We start from the raw sequence: 17,779 nt of genomic DNA, 5'->3' as shown, positions 1-17,779 counted from the left end.
ACAGTTGTTATATCATGGCGTGACAAATATTAGAAACCTAACTCTTGGACATGCTGAAAATTTTCATGTAAACGGTCGATAGTTTGCTGTACGTGAATGTGTTTTAATACAAACGGTATGGCAGGTGTTTCGATCCTGATGATCGCCTGTAAAAATTAATAATATACACATAATGTAATACTATCATATGTATCTGGTTACGTTACAAAGTTGTATTGCTAGTTTGAGTTGCACTTTCAATTAAATCTTACTTCCATGAAATAGCACCATTTGAAGTGATGAACAACAACATCATACTGAGAATTTTAAATCAATACTATCATAATCAGACATTGTTTTGCAAACCGAAACCATTGATCAAAAAGCCTTATATTTTTATCCACTATCAATAATCAGGTCATATGTCCTAATTGTTGATTGCAACGTATAGCAATATTGACATTTTTGTAATATTAGAATATCATAAAAAATAGGTCGATCTGGTATGATAGTTAATGAGAAACCTATCCATAAAAACAACAACGTATGTTTTCAAGCAGATAACGTTATAAACTTATGAATAGAGTAGTAGTTATGTTGCTTTATGAGACAATATCCGAAAGAGTCTAATTTCAATATCCTTTAACTCTACTTTCCGCTATATAGATGACGTTCTTTCACTAAACAATTCAAAATTTGGTGACTATGTGGAACGCATCTATCCCATTGAATTGGAGATAAAGGATACTACAGATACAGTTAAGTCAGCTTCATATATTGACTTACATCTAGAAATTGACAATGAGGGTCGGTTGAAGACAAAACTTTCCGACAAAAGAGATGATTTCAGCTTTCCAATTGTGAACTTTCCATTTCTAAGTAGCAACATTCCAGCAGCACCTGCATACCGGGTATATATCTTTCAATTGATACGATATTCCCGTGCTTGCATTTCCTATCATGATTTTCTTGATAGAGGGTTACTGCTCACAAGGAAGCTATTAAATCAAGAGTTCCAAATGGTGAAGTTGAAATCATCCCTACGTAAATTTTACGGACGCCATCACGAGTTGGTTGACCGTTATGGAATAACCATTTCACAAATGATATCGGATATGTTCCTTACGTCGTAACTACAATCCCCTTCCCTTTCATGAATTTGACCTACCGATTTAGACTATTTACCGGATTTGTAATCACATAAGCAACACGACGGGTGCCGCATGTGGAGCAGGATCTGCTTACCCTTCCGGTGTTTATTCTTTAGTTTTCTATGTTGTGTCATGTGTACTATTGTTTTTCTGTTTGTCTTTTTCATTTTTAGCCATGGCGTTGTCAGTTTGTTTTAGATTTATGAGTTTGACTGTCCCTTTGGTATCTTTCGTCCCTCTTTCAATGTCCCACCTTTCACCAGCAATTATTTTTTTATTCAGGCATTTTTGGGGAAAATTTTAAGTTTCAGTATTAACTAGAGTATATAATGCACCAACTGCACCAAATTTAAAAATTCTTTTAAATGTTGCTTCTAATAAAAGGGTTTACTCCCCCTACTTTTCCCCCCAAATTCAATTTGTCCCCTGTTATTTTCAGAAAATCAAATCATTCAAAAATAATCTAAATTAAGTAAACAGCCTTCCGATGTTTACAAATCTGATAGATTATATAAAACACTTTTCCATTACAGGTCTGATTTTGTTATAACGAAAGCATTTAAGAAAATTTTACATTTTTAAGGGAATTAAAGTAGATTCTTGGTATACCGCCATCTTGGATTGTACAATCACAGTACAAAACCGGTCTAGTTATTTGCCTAAATCTGCAAATTTGGAGACAGATTTGCAATTCAATGGTTAGACTGTTTTTCCTATTTAAAGAAAACTTGCTAATTAATCGTATTATACAAAATATTTTAACAAACATAATTTTTTTTGGTTTTAAAATATTTTTTTTTCAAATGAGCCATTTAAGAGGAGATAACTCTTTTACTACAAAATTAATACTGGGCGAATAGGGATTTTTTTTAATTTTTACTTGTAGCAAGAAAACAAGTTCTGTGACACCATGTTTTCTTTTTATTTTCTTAAAACATATTATGAAACCTTTCTTCTCACAATTTATTTCAAAATTCTATCTCAATCTAACCATTATTTTTGGCAATTTTCAACGACTCATAGCTTAAGAAAAAGCACGGTGACCCATACTTTTTATTAAATTTTTGAAAAGAGCAAAGTAAAATCTTCATTTTGGCAAATTATAAAAAAATTCTGTCTCAAAAAATATATACTGGTGATCCACCTTAAATTGATATGTAGATGGAACTAAACTTCTACACAATATGAGTAAATGAACAAAAAGTACTGCGTAATTCCTTTCTGTTACGTTCTGTCATGTTACCTGATAAAAAGCGGTGCATTACGTTTGCGCGCATTACCATTACTTTTGCGCGCAAAAAATATTACATTTGCGCGCAGCTTTTGATTACAATTGCGTGCATTTTTTTTTACCGGTAAACTCAGGTAAAATATAGGTAACAATTCTTATTTATTTATAATTTGTTCAATTGTTTACAAGTATAATACTCGTTCCGTTAGTCTTAGTCCCCTGCTCACCAACGATGAGGTAGAAGTTGGATTTCGAGTAAGATAAGTCCGTTTTATTATGCACAAGCACTAAATCCTAGAAATACATACAGATGAAAATGTTAAAATGCAAATCTTTAATAAAGGAAAAAGTATTGATAAATTCATTACTTAACATGTCGGTACGTGCAAAATTCCATGTTTGTACCTTGGTGTAACTTCTCAAACAAATTCATTTTTTTATTCTCATTTCAAAAAGAACACTAAATTAGTTGAAACATTTTTCATCCTGAAATATTTACAATGAAGTTTCATGCATGCCTTAAGCTATACTACGAAGTTTAAAATGATCACTTTATATATGAACAATATATATATGATTTGAATTAAGAAATATTTTCAAAATTAATAATTCATAGTCATATGTAAAAATGATATATACATGTAGTCAATTACAATTTGATTTAATCTTTATTTATATTTTTACCTGAGTTAACCTGTAAAATGAATGCGCGCAAACGTAAAACATTTTAATTCCCAATTGCGGCCATAACAAGTAACAGCATAACCATAATCAGTAACAAGAAGGAAGGATGTTCAAGACAATTTCACTGATGAATCAAAAAGTTAATCTGCTATATGTCAACCATTTCATTTAGAATAAGTCATCATCACCATATAATGCATATCAAATTTCAAAATAATGTACAATGTATTGAATGAAAAAATATGTTTTTTGCTTTTGATAACAGCAGAGAACATTGTGCAATTTAAGTACAGTAGATAGTAACAGAAAGGAATTTATTTTAGAATTTTTCATTACCTAGGCCGATTTTTCATCTTGCAAATACAGTTTTTTTTATTTCCAAAAGTTAGACTTTTTCAGATATTGTCTCATATACGTTACAGTTAAATCGTAAAATCTAAGCGATTGTCCGTAATTTTGAAAAAAATCCATCACAGTTTCGTTCGATGTGTTCGAGATTTCGATTCTGCTGTTTGGTTTAAGGCTTTGTGATATTAATTTTCCATGGAGTTTGGTACTTTTATTACAATTATAAAATGCCTGAAATAATTACAGATTTTCTAATTAGGGTTATTCCCTATAAAGAGCTAGAATAATCATCAATTTTGTAAAATCAACAACAGTTTAAGTAATTTTGTGAAATTCCTGAAATGTAATGAAGTTTAAAATTGTAAGAATTAAAAAATCCCGAGCAATATTTTCAGTGACTATGTAACATTTCAAACATTTTGAGAGATTTCACAAAACTACAGAAACTGTTGTTTATTTTACAAAATTGATGACTATTCTAGCTGTATATCGGGAATAACCCTAATCTATGATTTTACAAATGCACTGTAAATTAATAATCTTTTACAATATTTTCTATATTCAACACTCAATGTAAATTAAAATGAATTACCTTTTCGTTTTGCTAACAGGTACCATATTGTCAAAATCATATAAAGTTTATAACAAAAACGAAGGACGATGTTTTGTTTGTTTGTGGAACAAATGCAGATGCACCTAAAGGCTTTGAAATCAATACAACCAGCAATGCTACAACGTATGGATCTGGTGACAAATTCACAGCTGTACCCTGTTCAAATGACCCATTTCACAATTCTACAGCTATTTACATAAGTGAGTATTAATAAATTGCAACAGTAGTATACCGCTGTTATTGTAAAACACTTTTTATTGTTTTTTACTGTTCTTACAGATATGTGATGTTTGTTTCCATTCTTCGCGTCTTAAAATGTTTCTTGGTGTACGGCCGGATAGGGGTTGTCTCGAACATTTCTACAGTACATTACATCACCTGTTCAATAATCTGCTGTTTAATTTGTAAGCCAGGCAACTTAATTACTATAGAATAGTTCCAAACTTATATTTTATATCATATTAACCTTCGTTTCTCCTTTATTAGGTGACACCTCGAGCGTTTTAGTACTAGCCGAGCTTACACATGTTACGCCTATATAAATTGCTATAAAGAGTACGCTTTGGTGCAACTGTCATACAAATAAGAGGTTTAGCTAGCCTTCGAACCAAGTTTAATACACAATTTTCTACATAAGAGAATGCCTATTCCAAGTTAAAATTAAGACAGTTGTTATCTATTCTTTTGATGTCTTTGAGCTTTTGATTTTGCCAATTTTCTTTTGGAATTTTTATTTGAGTTCGGTATTTTTGTGATTTTACTTTTTTCAAGTTCGAGTTCAGTTTCATTCGGTTTACATCGGATCTTTGGTCAGTTCATTGTACAATGTTATACTGTCCTGTTATTATAAGGTTTATATGATACAGTAACCTTTATGCACATTATAAGGTTATACATTGTATTTCAAAAGCTAACAACTAACCAATGTCCACTACAATACAGAAAATATACACGAAAGTCAATTGTTTTCTTGGCACTTACATGAAAATTTAAGTTTTGTAAAAATTAATGCTTCACACTTTTATATATACCGGACGGAAAGGTATTAATATGTAGTTACGTATTTTTTTTAGAATCTTCAAATCCTAGTAAAGAGGGTGATATCTATTATGGGAGTACATTGCATTCAGAATCAACAATTCAAAGACCTATTTTTGGAACTAATGATTATACGAAAGGCGTTATCAGTAACAAGTGGATGAAAGGTACGAAGAAATCTATTTTTACAAATAGCTTGTATTTTTTTTTTAATAGTTAATGGAAGTTGATGTAGGCTCTAGAATCGGTTTGGAGTAATTTAACTTAAAAACTCAGCATTTATCATTCTATGAAATAGTTATATATATAATCAATTAAAACGTATTTACAAAATACCGAAGTCTAAAGTTAATTCGAAATGGGTGATGTCTTTTACCGGACAAAATAAAACGCTTGACTATATCATACAGAATGAGTGATAAACAGCTATCTCACTTTCTACTCGCATTTTTTAAAGTTGGTCAGATCTATATCATAGCTAGCTTATCATCTCATTTATAGTTTTCCATTTCCACTTAGAAAACTGTAAAGGAACTAGGGTGTCTGAGCGTCACTGATAAATCTTGTGTAAATAAAACGATTGTTTGGCGTATTATATTATATTCCTAGTATCTTTGATAACCATTGTAATGCTGATAATTACCTGAATAAAACCAGACGTTTAGAATGGTTCATTTACTTTATGTATGCTCCGTTTATGATTAACACTCAGAGAACTGAAGAACATTTTACCTGTGGTAAGGTGCCCAAAGATATATTAAAAAAAATGCTTTTCATTTTCTTTTTGTCCCGTAGATCCACAGTTTGTAGGCTCTTTTGATGTTCAAGATAAAGTGTTCTTCTTCTTCCGAGAGACAGCTGTAGATGTACCTCCAAATGAATACAATGTTTACTCCAGAGTTGCCAAAGTTTGTAAGGTAACACATATATATCTACATAATTATATGTCATTTAATTATGCATCATATGTATGTTTATCCTATTGAATATTTAAAGCCGTATGAAAATCAAAAATGATGGAACTAGATCATTTAATTTGGCAATGGCATGAACAATTTTCGCACACTCTATCCATTCAGTTGTAATGTTGAATTGAACTTCGTCGTTATATATTTTCGTTAATTTTTCACAACTGCCACAACAATAAAACTTAACATTGAAACTTTTTTGTTATAATAATTTACTTCTAGAAGTTGATTTAATTTTTTGAAAATCTTGATTTGCAGTTAAAAGTACAATGTTGTATAAATTGGTAAGAATTTGAAAGTGTGATAGTGATAGCTTTTCTTAACCATACTTACTTCTTATTTTCAAATCAATGATCATGTACATTAATGATATAAATATTCATATTCATTTTAACAATGTCATTACTCAACAGCTAGATGTTTCTTAATTCACATAGCTTGATGTTTTTGAAACGACCAACGACCTGTCTAATTTTGAGCATAGAAAACACAATTTCCTGCTTTGCAACATTGAATCATTTTCATAACGATAACTTTGTCTCATCATGACACTTGCAGTGACGCTTTTTGTTAATACGGTCTGCATTTAATTGAAAATCTGGCCAAATAATCTGTTATTTACCTTACCTATTCTCACATCTGCTTTTATATTTATACCATGTATACAGAATAATGAAAAAAACAAAAACAATGATTTGCAAAAAATATTTAATATATGTAGAATCATATAGTATATACTTTGTGTGTGTATATGCATGTATTTATTTATTAACGTCAGTTATATGATGCGAGGTAAAACAGCAATTAAGGGGTTTCAAAAGATGCATGTATTTCTACAACTCTACATGTATAGAAAGAAAAAATAACATTGTTAATATTGTTGAATTCATAAGGAAAAAAAAGATTTATAAGAGAAAACAAATGGAATAGCAAAAAAAATCGACCACCTCAGACAATTCATAATGGAGAGTCCCTTATGAAATGGCAAAATTAAAAGCTCAAACACATTATGCGAATTGTTAACAACTGGCATATTCCTGACTTAGTACGGGTATTTGCTTATGTAAAAAATATAAAGAAAAGTTTATTTGATTTTTATTAAAGTTATTTAAAACTTCGATGTGACGATTCTGTACACTTTAAAGTGGGAACAATCTCAAAGATTGTTAGCGAGTAACTAAAACCATTGAATGGATATCACTATAATACAATCAGTGTGAATATAAAAGTGTTCAAAGTTGCAAATCTGTACGTCATACCGTACACATACTTCCACTTTTAAGGAGTCACAGTATTTTAAAGAAACAGAAGCAAAATATAATTTTTTAATTTATCCTATTTGGTCATGGAATTTATTGCTGAGAATTATACATGTTGTTTTTTTAATTTAAATTAAAGCATTGGTCGTTTAATGTTTACGTTAACCTCTGGTGGCGAAAATTTCACGTATTGTGCTTAAAACAAACGTTAAATACGTCCTTATCAAAAGAGATCTATGCAATATAATATACCAACCTTTCGAACTCCCGACCTCTCCAGTTAAATTCCTTTAGCCCAATAAATCTAGAGTAAAGCCAACAACTTTGGGTCTCGCAGTCATTTTTTAGAGGACTCATTTAACTTTAGGTAAACGCATTCGGTTATAAAACACCGTGCTAAAAGTTCTTGAATATGTATATGACACCTACAATTACAATACAATTATAGAAGTTGTAATTTATCGACAGTGCAGGGGCTTTGAAAAAAAGTTAAATCACAAAAATACTGAACTCCGAGGAAAATTCATAGCGGAAAGTCCTTAATCAAATCGGAAAATCAAATGGAAAAACACATCAACCGCATGGACATCTTGTTGGATTTTTTCTGATCGCATGCGTCGCGCGAATATTTACACCCCCCTGCATTGTAAATCAACTACAACTAAAGTGCCCAGTAAATTAATCATTTAAAATTATCTCATGAGTGCCCAATCTATATTGTAAACAAATATTCCTTGAAACTGTTCATGTTAAGTCCTACTATTGTGTGTCCATAAAGCTCAAAAATATTAAATCTAAAACTATTAACATGTTAAGCATTACATGAGGGTTATTTTAATACAATTCGTAAAAATTACATATATTAAATATTTTATCATGAATTAAATCTCAAAATGAAATTTAAGAAAAAAAATGTGCTTCATATATATGAAATAATTGAACTTTCAACATATGCGTGTACGCTAGGTGGTTGGATATCTAAAGCTTTAGTTCGAAAATACCATTAATGTTTTGATTCTTTTTATTAAAATATATAAACGATTCATAGAAAGATATGGGTGGAAATTCATTACTGAGGAATAAATGGACGAGCTACCAGAAGTCGAGACTTAACTGTTCTATTCCTGGATCATTCCCGGTATACTTCGATTTCATACGTAAGAATATTACTACAACTTCCATGTATAATATATCATAATGTTTAGCTTCCTCTTTTTATCTTATTTCATTTTACTTATACATGTAACTGTTATTCGAATTGACAAAAAAATGACTATAGATTTGTCAAACATGTATATCACCTAAGCCTTCAATGACTAAAACATTCCAACTGCCTGCTCAAGAGAAAGAGATCAAGGTATTCCAAACTTAAAGGTAAAGGGTATTATGAATTTTGGTTATGTACACTTGGCTATGTCATTGATACAGGAGGTGCAAGGATGTATAAATAGCGTATAAGCTTTCCAGCAGACATAGAAGATGAATCTTATCATTATGTACGGTTGATTGTTGGCTGTGTAAAGTCCAGTGTCAAATATGTTCATACTTATTCAGGACAAATATAAGATTATTGCAGAATTCTTTTACAGTCCGTTGATGTGCAGACTCTATTAAAAAAACTATTATCCACTTGTTCTAAAACAAACAAAACTATAGAAGTAAATTTATTACAACTCGACCTAAATAAATAAGTAGAGTTGTCACTAGATGTTTAATAAACAAAACTACATTAATTGATATAATTTTAGAAATGCATGTGTTTTTTCAATGGAAAATACACCAATTTCTACAATTCTCATACAGCAATATGAAAATGTTAACTTTTAAGGTTTTCTATTTTATAGGAATATATTATCCATTATGTACCCATATGTTGGCTATTTTATTTATTGTGTCTATTTATCTAACGCATCAATGTAAATATAACGGAATTTGATGAGACTGTCATTAAAGTGAGAGGGTTAGCGCTATATGGCCAGGTTCAATCCACCATTTTCTACATTTGAAAATGCCGGTACCAAGTCAGCAAAATGACAGTTTTTGTCCATTCGTTTTTGATGCGGTTTGTTATTTGATTTTGCCATGTGATTATGGACTTTCCGAATTGATTTTCCTCTAAGTTCAGTATTTTTGTGATTTTATCTTTTACCTCTGTTGCACGTATTAGATATTTAGATCATTCATTTGACCGTCCTGATTCTTATGTAATATTTTCCAAACGACAGTTGTATTAATTGGAAGGAACACCTTGTATTAATTCATCACGTTTAAAGTTTTATTTCTATAAAAGAAAGCGTGTATGTGACAGTCGTATTTCTCTATTAATGTTAGCATTTAACAACATAACATAGTTTTGAGACATAAGATAACGATTTTGTTGGACCATATATAGTGCTGGAAATCTTTGATTGAATTATCATAACTGAGTTTGGATTTATATACCGAGTTGTCAATACCATATTCCTTTATCAATATATGCCATATTCAAAATTTTATCTACATCAAAGACAATATTTTATGTCTTAATCCTAGTCATGAATGTTTATTAAGATCTTTTGAGTGCTTTAAACATTTTGATTATTTGATAATGATTAATATTAGGTTCAATTGTATTTGTAGAAGACGTTGTGACGATAGATAACAGCATTTTCTATGGGTTGTTTACAACAAGGTTTGTTATTTGTTTTGTACGTTTGATTGTGATTGAAAAACCTTATTAACCAAGGTAGACATATATTATTTCATGACTTATTAATGTAAACTTAAAAGATAACGCGCTTTTTAACTTGAAATTTTCGTCAATTTTGCCAAATCAAGGAGTAGAAGTAGCAGGTATTTATTAGATTTTTATTATAGAAGTTAATTACTTATAATAATCATCCATACAATGATTTAATCTTTCAGAACTGGATATCCTGCTTCGGCTATATGTGCATTCAGTTTAGCAGATATTGACAAAGTTTATAAAGGTTCATTTAAATATCAGCCTGCGTCTAACTCATATTGGCAAGAAAAAACAACCTCTTTGAACCCAAGACCAGGACAGGTACTGCTTTAATAAAGTTTCATTATCACTGAACTAGCATATACTTGTTTAGGGTCCAGCTGAAGGACGCCTCCGGGTGCGGGAATTTCTCGCTACATTGAAGTCCTGTTGGTGACCTTCTGCTGTTGTTTTTTTTTTTTTTTTTCTATGGTCGGGTTGTTGTCTCTTTGACACATTCCCAATTTCCATTCTCAATTCTAAATTCGCTCAATATATTTAGGGTATAGGTCTATGCGATAGCTACTAAAAATAGAAGTTGGAAAAATTACAATTCGGGTATCACATCCAAGTTTATACGGTAAACCAGCTGGTGGGACAATTTACAAACATAACTCATAAATCCCAATACATTACAAAAAAGACAAAACTTTACAAAAAGAACGACCTTTTCAAGATGAAGAAAGGGACTGTAACACACGAAGGTTCTGATTTTAGCATGTGTTTGAATTAACAATCTTTTTAATTTACAATTTTACAAATAATAAAAATATTCTCAATTCTAAATTCGCTCAATATATTTAGGGTATAGGTCTATGCGATAGCTACTACAAATAGAAGTTGGAAAAATTACAATTCGGGTATCACATCCAAGTTTATACGGTAAACCAGCTGGTGGGACAATTTACAAACATAACTCATAAATCCCAATACATTACAAAAAAGACAAAACTTCACAAAAAGAACGACCTTTTCAAGATGAAGAAAGGGACTGTAAACACACGAAGGTTCTGATTTTAGCATGTGTTTGAATTAACAATCTTTTTAATTTACAATTTTACAAATAATAAAAAGATAAGGCAAAATTAATTTAATAATAGTGACCATTTGATATCGTTATTCTTTCTCACATGTTTTGTTTATATATTCCCGACAAATGTATCCCATTCGCATTAGCGACTTTGTTTAACCTTTTGTTTGTATTCTGTGTAAACTCAAACAAAATACAAAACAAAAGATTTCGAAACATTTCAATACAAATTAATTGATTACTGAGACACATATATGAATTAAAATAGAAAAAGTGACACACAAAAAGTACTAAATAAAATTTAACTGTTAATACTGTTCAATTTTGTTTTCAGTGTTCAAACGATTCCATGTCTCTAGCTGAGGCCAACCTCCAATTCATTGCCGACAATCCTTTAATGTATGACACAGTCCAACCATTAAATGGAAAACCAATTTTTGTTTTGCAACAGACGGAATTACAACATTTAGAACTTGATCGAAACTTAACCGAAATGGTATTTTATGCTGCATCAAGTAAGAAATTTACTGATATAATTGCAGATCTGTGGTTTTGCAAAAGACGAAAAATGTGAGAGAGGTTTGGCCATTTATACCTGAATTTAGTTTACGTCAAGACCAATAAACCTTGAACTCATTTCAAGCTAAAGCCATTTGTAAACAACTTTCAATGCCTAATACAGTTATCAGTATCACATATAAATAGGTTTAGTTTGAGGTTCTAATCATAAAGTTAGCCTATTAAAACAGATGTGCACATTATACATTGTACGCGCCATCAGAATACTCAAAATTGCAGTTTTGACAGATTTTGGAAAATTGTGAGTTGTTTTCAAATCATTAGATAAAAAGAAAAAAATACCAAAAACTACATAGAATTGGAAGTAAAATTATTCATGTAATCTGTCTTTTGAATAAAAAACATTTGTAGCTTTAATTTGTATCAAAATGCCTTCACTAGTAACATACAGCGTTGCATATTTAAAAAAAATATATACAATATATACAATTTATCAAAAACATGTTTAAGATATATGATATAGAATATATTCGAATACCAATAGCCCCAAGTCTGACTTAGATATATAGAAATATGGTCACTTTGGTCTTCTTCCACTTATTATTAAACGTTAGTGAAAATCGGCCGTCAATGTAGATGTACATGTGTATCAATATTATCTATACTCAGACACGAAGGATAGGAATTGGAATGTTAACTCATATGCCTTGTGTTAGATATAACGAGTGCCACGATCTCTTCGTTGTGACCTTTGCAACAAATCTTAGAGTGGTCCGTAGGTGGCCCACATTTCTGTCCCTGTCCAGTTTACTCTCATATTAAAAGAAGCGTATCATCGTTCCGGTCTGTTCCTTTTTTGGGAACCACTTCTTGAATTATTAGCGTGTCTTTGTTCCAGGTCAGGAAAATGGACATTGTTACATTATAGTTCGTATCTGTGTGTGTTACATTATAGTGATGTGTTTCTGTTGTGTCGTGGTTCTCTTATATTTGATACGTTTCCCTCAGATTTAATTTGTTAACCGGATTTGTTTTTTCTATCGATTTATGAATTTCGAACAGCGGTATACTACTGTTGCCTTTATTCGTACTAGCTAGCATGCCATAATTGCTTCAGGGTGTTAAGTAACAAAACAAAATCATAAACAATCAACCAGTACGATTTAACAACTCTTTGACTTTGACCTTCGGACTAGACAAAATTGCAAATTAGGATTATTGGCCCTTCTTTAAAATATGTAGGCCACTTTAGTATTAACAAACCACTGTTTAATCACCGATGATGTACTAAATATGCATGCATGCAGCATTTACAGTTATGAATTATAGGTAATAAAATTTACTCAATGAAGAAAATGTTAACTATTATCGTGATGTGGGACACATCTCTTTTTAGGCTTAAGCCTTAAAACTAACAGAAATTATTTATCTTCTTAACGTGGGAAATCCCCTTGTTTATGCAAAAGCTAAAACATTTGATTATCATAGAAAAAAGGAAATCACAAAAATACTGAACTCAGAGGAAAGCCAAACTCCAAGGAAAACACAAAACGGAAACGGAAACTCCTTTATCAATGCAAAGTTCAAAATAAATTGCTAAAACACATCAAATGAATGGAAAACAAGTGTCATTTTATATTCTTGACTTGGTAAAGACATCTCCTTCTGCAAGACTTTGGTCATTCAACGTTGATTAATAGCTAGTTGAATCTCACACTTAGCAAAACACAATTGACATAATTTTATTCAAAAAGACAAGTATACGTTTTTATTTTCGAACTTTAGGCAAGGTTCACCTTATATAGATTTTGCTATTTTTAGGTCAATTTTGGTTATACACCTCCTCAACTGTATATTTTCTTATATATTCTTGGCTATCAACTGGTCGGCTTTGAGAGGTCCGGATAAAGGTGAATCCGGGAAAACGCTCCGGATGCATACAGTTTATAGTGTTTTGTTTGATTTTTTTAATCATATGTACTAATAGGTTGAATATAGAACATTAGCTTATCAATATATACATGTACTTGAAGATACTGGAAAGATATACAAACTATTTTATAAGGATAACAAGAAGACATATGTCTCAAGTATATTCTCGGCTACTCTGGATCAAGATGTTATTTGGACAATGAAACATCATGTAAGTATGCATATTAGAATAATCATATTCAAAATACTTCTGATAATGAATGATCGTGTTTCTTACATATGTAATTCTAACTTTTATATTAACATGATTTATAGTAAAAACAAAACAATAACTAACAAATATCTATCCTCTCACATATGTATCATACCCTTATTTAAAATGTTCTATGTTCTAAATTCTTTCTGGGAACTTTTTATGCTTTAATTCGGTCGATAAGCGCACAAAGAGAATGCATTTTTTTTTAAATTTAAAGTTTGTTAGTCCACAGGCAACTGATCATATTTATAAAATAAAAACGTTCAAACCTTATCAATCTTCCTCAAATTAGTTGACATTATATGTGTCTTTCCCCTCGTTTTAATTTCTTTGAACCCAATGATTCCACTCATGCGTAATCCGCAATAATATATTTAAGTGAAGTATAAGTGTTTCAGGTAGGTAATGTATTTAGTTTGACCAAAATGGCCTGTCGATGTGTAAACCTCGAAACAAAATTATAATGGTATTGCCAAAGTATTTGTAAAATACATACATGTTACCTATTAAATTCTTGCAAAGCTCATCAACCTTATAGAACAAGAGTAAGAAGCATACTAATCATAAGAATGTGTAAATATTCAAAAAAATCTAAAATCTGCTTTCAAATTTGTAGTTGCATTACAAAATATCAGTTGTATAGCCTCAGCAGAAGTCGACATGTAAAATGTAATGCTCGATGTAAATTGACGCAAAATTCATGTTGCCACAGTGTTATCACGATAATCTTTAAACTAGGGAATGTAACATTTACGTGAAGATACTTTGTACTTTTAGACTACGGGAAATGTAATAAATTGTAAGATTCAAAAAAAAAAAATTAGCAATACATCATTTCATTTTTTAGAAAGGTTCAGTTTATGTAGGGACGGACACTAAAGTTCAACAGATAAATGTGATCAGCTGTGAGCAGCACCGACGAGTAGATTTATGTGTTAAAGATCCGCATTGTGCTTGGATAAACAAAGCAAATCTATTACCAGAAACTGAAAGAGATCTTAAGTGTCGTGATCTGGCTTATATTAAAGATCACAATCTCTTGTAAGTTGTTGTTTACATTTATTTTGTAAGTGCCTTAATTTATTTTTTAATTCCCCGTTTTCTTGTATGTTGATTATATTCAAGCATATTATTTTAAAATATATATATGTATCGCTATTAAGTTATTCAAATGCATGGTTCTACATCCTGTAGAAATTTTTATTTTCAACTGATTTCGACAGTTTGTTGTGTAAAACCAATACTCAAAAATAATATCTTTCTAAACACCTCAACATCAATTGGTAAGTCTGACAGGGTTATAATGTAAAAATGGTTTAATAGAAGATTTAAGAAGCAATCAATCATCCCTCCTATTAGTATATTAATAAAATTAAAAACAATTACTATCGACAGAAAGTTACACAAACCGGCTCGACGTTTAAAAAACTAAATTGCACTTCGCGCTCATAGATGAATTAAAATGAAAAATAAACACTTATTATATATCTCAACTTCTACGATTCGCTCGTGTTTGTAACAATGTTTTAGATTTTAACGAGAGAAATTTATGTATTACTGAAAAATTATTACACCAGGGTTTTCGATATCACAAACTAGTCAAAACTTTTACTAAATTTTATCATCGGTATAAAGACATCATTCGTAAATATAGCTCAACATGCAGACTTTTTATACGTTCAGGTATTTCACATCCAATTTTTTTATGGAAATATTCTTTATAAAGCACAAAGGTGTCAGTATTCACCTCAGAAACTTACAAAACCTTTAAATAGACTGATTAAGAAGGGATATAATTACGATACTGTTGTCAAGTCATTAAAGATTGCATATTTTGGCGTTAATATTGAGTCACTAATAAGGTCTTTGCGTCGGAACTAAAGACATTTATTCTAAACACAGTTGTTGGCATGACACGGGTTATGTTCTTCTCATATATGTTATGATGGTATGATAATAAACCCTTAACGGGAAAGATTGTGCCTGATGTTCATATGATGAAATCATAATCTTTCAGTCAGTTTAATTGAAGTCTGGGGCTGGCATGTCAGTTAACTGCTAGTAGTCTGTTGTTATTTATGTATTATTGTCATTTTGTTTATTTTCTTTGGTTACATCTTCTGGCATCAGACTCGGACTTCTCTTGAACTGAATTTTAATGTGCGTATTGTTATGCGTTTATTTTTCTACATTGGTTAGAGGTATAGGGGGAGGGTTGAGATCTCACAAACATGTTTAAACCCGCCGCATTTTTGCGCCTGTCCCAAGTCAGGAGCCTCTGGCCTTTGTTAGTCTTGTATTATTTTTTTATTAGTTTCTTGTGTACAATTTGGAAATTAGTATGGCGTTCATTATCACTGAACTAGTATATATTTGTTTAGGGGCCAGCTGAAGGACGCCTCCGGGTGCGGGAATTTCTCGCTACATTGAAGACCTGTTGGTGACCTTCTGCTGTTGTTTTTTTTTATTTGGTCGGGTTGTTGTCTCTTTGACACATTCCCCATTTCCATTCTCAATTTTACTTAACCTTAATTCGAATAATAATAAGATGTGTTTGAAGATTATTTTTATCAGACAGCAAATTGTATGGAATACATTTGTGTATGTTTATAAAACATTATTCGTGCGCCAGGCCAATTTAAGACACAAATATATATTTTGCGCGTGATTGAGGTTGGTAGGGGGATATTACATTCCTGGTCTCAAATTTTAAAGAATTATGAGGATTGAACGCAATTTTAAAGGAACTGATTGGTGAACATACATTGTACTGGACCAAATCACTCACAAAATTTCAACCATAATTCTTATAAAAATGCGTTTAATCCTATATTAATATGATAGTGATATAAAAAGATTATACTGCCTTATTTATCATCTTCGTGAAATGAAAGACAAACATTAAATAATGATATTTTACGTAGTCTTCGGCACGCATGTTTTTTTATAGTAAAAAAATAGGAATACCATTATAATTATATTTTGTAGTAAATTTATTAAATATACATATGTATTTGCTTATTATCTTTTTCTAAAGAAATGAAGAAGAAATTTACACCCACATCAATTACAACCTGTCCGAGGATACTCCGTTTGTTGGTACGTATTAACATTTTAATTGTCGACTAACAAAAACCGTAAATTGTTTTTCAATTTAAATAAAATATTGTTGTACTTTGTTCTAAGATGTCATTGCATTTAGTTTGTTCAAAACGTTAATATTTCTATACCTGCAATATTGTTTTTCATAGTTTGCGTCTGTGTGTCTTTATATATTACGTTATTTTCAAGGGAACACATGTACCAATGATATTCCACATCTGAATAATTGCAATATTTATGCCATGCATCTTAAATAAATATTACAGCTGTGGTTTCAAATGGGTTTAATTTCTTGATTCTTAGGTATTAAATTAAGGACCAATTGATGCAAAAGTAGGAATGAATTCAGGACTGAAAACATGATGGTATAATCTGTGGTTTATGTCGTCTAATGGATAGTGCTTTCACCAAACTAAGTATAACACCACCTTTTGTTAAACTCAACCGAAAAAGGAGTGCAAACTTATAAGTCTATTTTCTTTCTGTGCAAAGTTTCGCCGCTGCAACCAGTGACCAAAAACCATAAGAATCAAACCTAGTTTTAAAATTACTTCTCTTTAATTTTCTTCAAAAAGCCAGCAGTGTGAAACCTGGTAATTGTATGTCATTATAATTACTGTACTTGTTTACCTTAACTATTGTGTCTGTATTTATATTGTATGTTTCTCTGTAAACTTGTATCTAGTTTTTAGAGAATAAAGTATCTATCTGTCTATCTATCTATGCAGACAATGTCAAACCAAATCAATAGTTTCAAAATGGTTAATACATCGAAACAGTTGTATAAAACATAGTTTTATTTACTTATTTACTGTTGACATAGTATCGTCCTAAACATCAGTATAAAAGAGTATCGCTATATACACTGCGGATTGTTATATAACAACCATTAATTTAAAAAAAAA

At 30.8% G+C, this 17,779-nt stretch overlaps 1 protein-coding gene across 1 annotated transcript in view; it reads left to right on the top strand.

The window, feature by feature from the left end:
• Nucleotides 1-17,779, top strand: part of LOC134714905 (semaphorin-2A-like) — a 35,102-nt gene that overhangs the window by 7,033 nt on the left and 10,290 nt on the right. Inside the window, exons 4-13 of the mRNA XM_063576603.1 lie at nt 4,005-4,206; nt 5,080-5,211; nt 5,840-5,961; nt 8,320-8,428; nt 9,891-9,942; nt 10,176-10,317; nt 11,400-11,580; nt 13,618-13,727; nt 14,620-14,813; nt 16,810-16,871. Coding sequence (XP_063432673.1) covers nt 4,005-4,206; nt 5,080-5,211; nt 5,840-5,961; nt 8,320-8,428; nt 9,891-9,942; nt 10,176-10,317; nt 11,400-11,580; nt 13,618-13,727; nt 14,620-14,813; nt 16,810-16,871 — 1,306 coding nt within the window. The remainder of the gene's footprint in view (nt 1-4,004; nt 4,207-5,079; nt 5,212-5,839; nt 5,962-8,319; nt 8,429-9,890; nt 9,943-10,175; nt 10,318-11,399; nt 11,581-13,617; nt 13,728-14,619; nt 14,814-16,809; nt 16,872-17,779) is intronic.

The sequence above is a fragment of the Mytilus trossulus genome, chromosome 4 (assembly GCF_036588685.1).
Source record: "Mytilus trossulus isolate FHL-02 chromosome 4, PNRI_Mtr1.1.1.hap1, whole genome shotgun sequence".
NCBI lineage: Eukaryota > Metazoa > Mollusca > Bivalvia > Mytilida > Mytilidae > Mytilus > Mytilus trossulus.
Note: the sequence above shows the minus strand (reverse complement) of the source record. Positions and strands in the feature narration are given on the sequence as shown.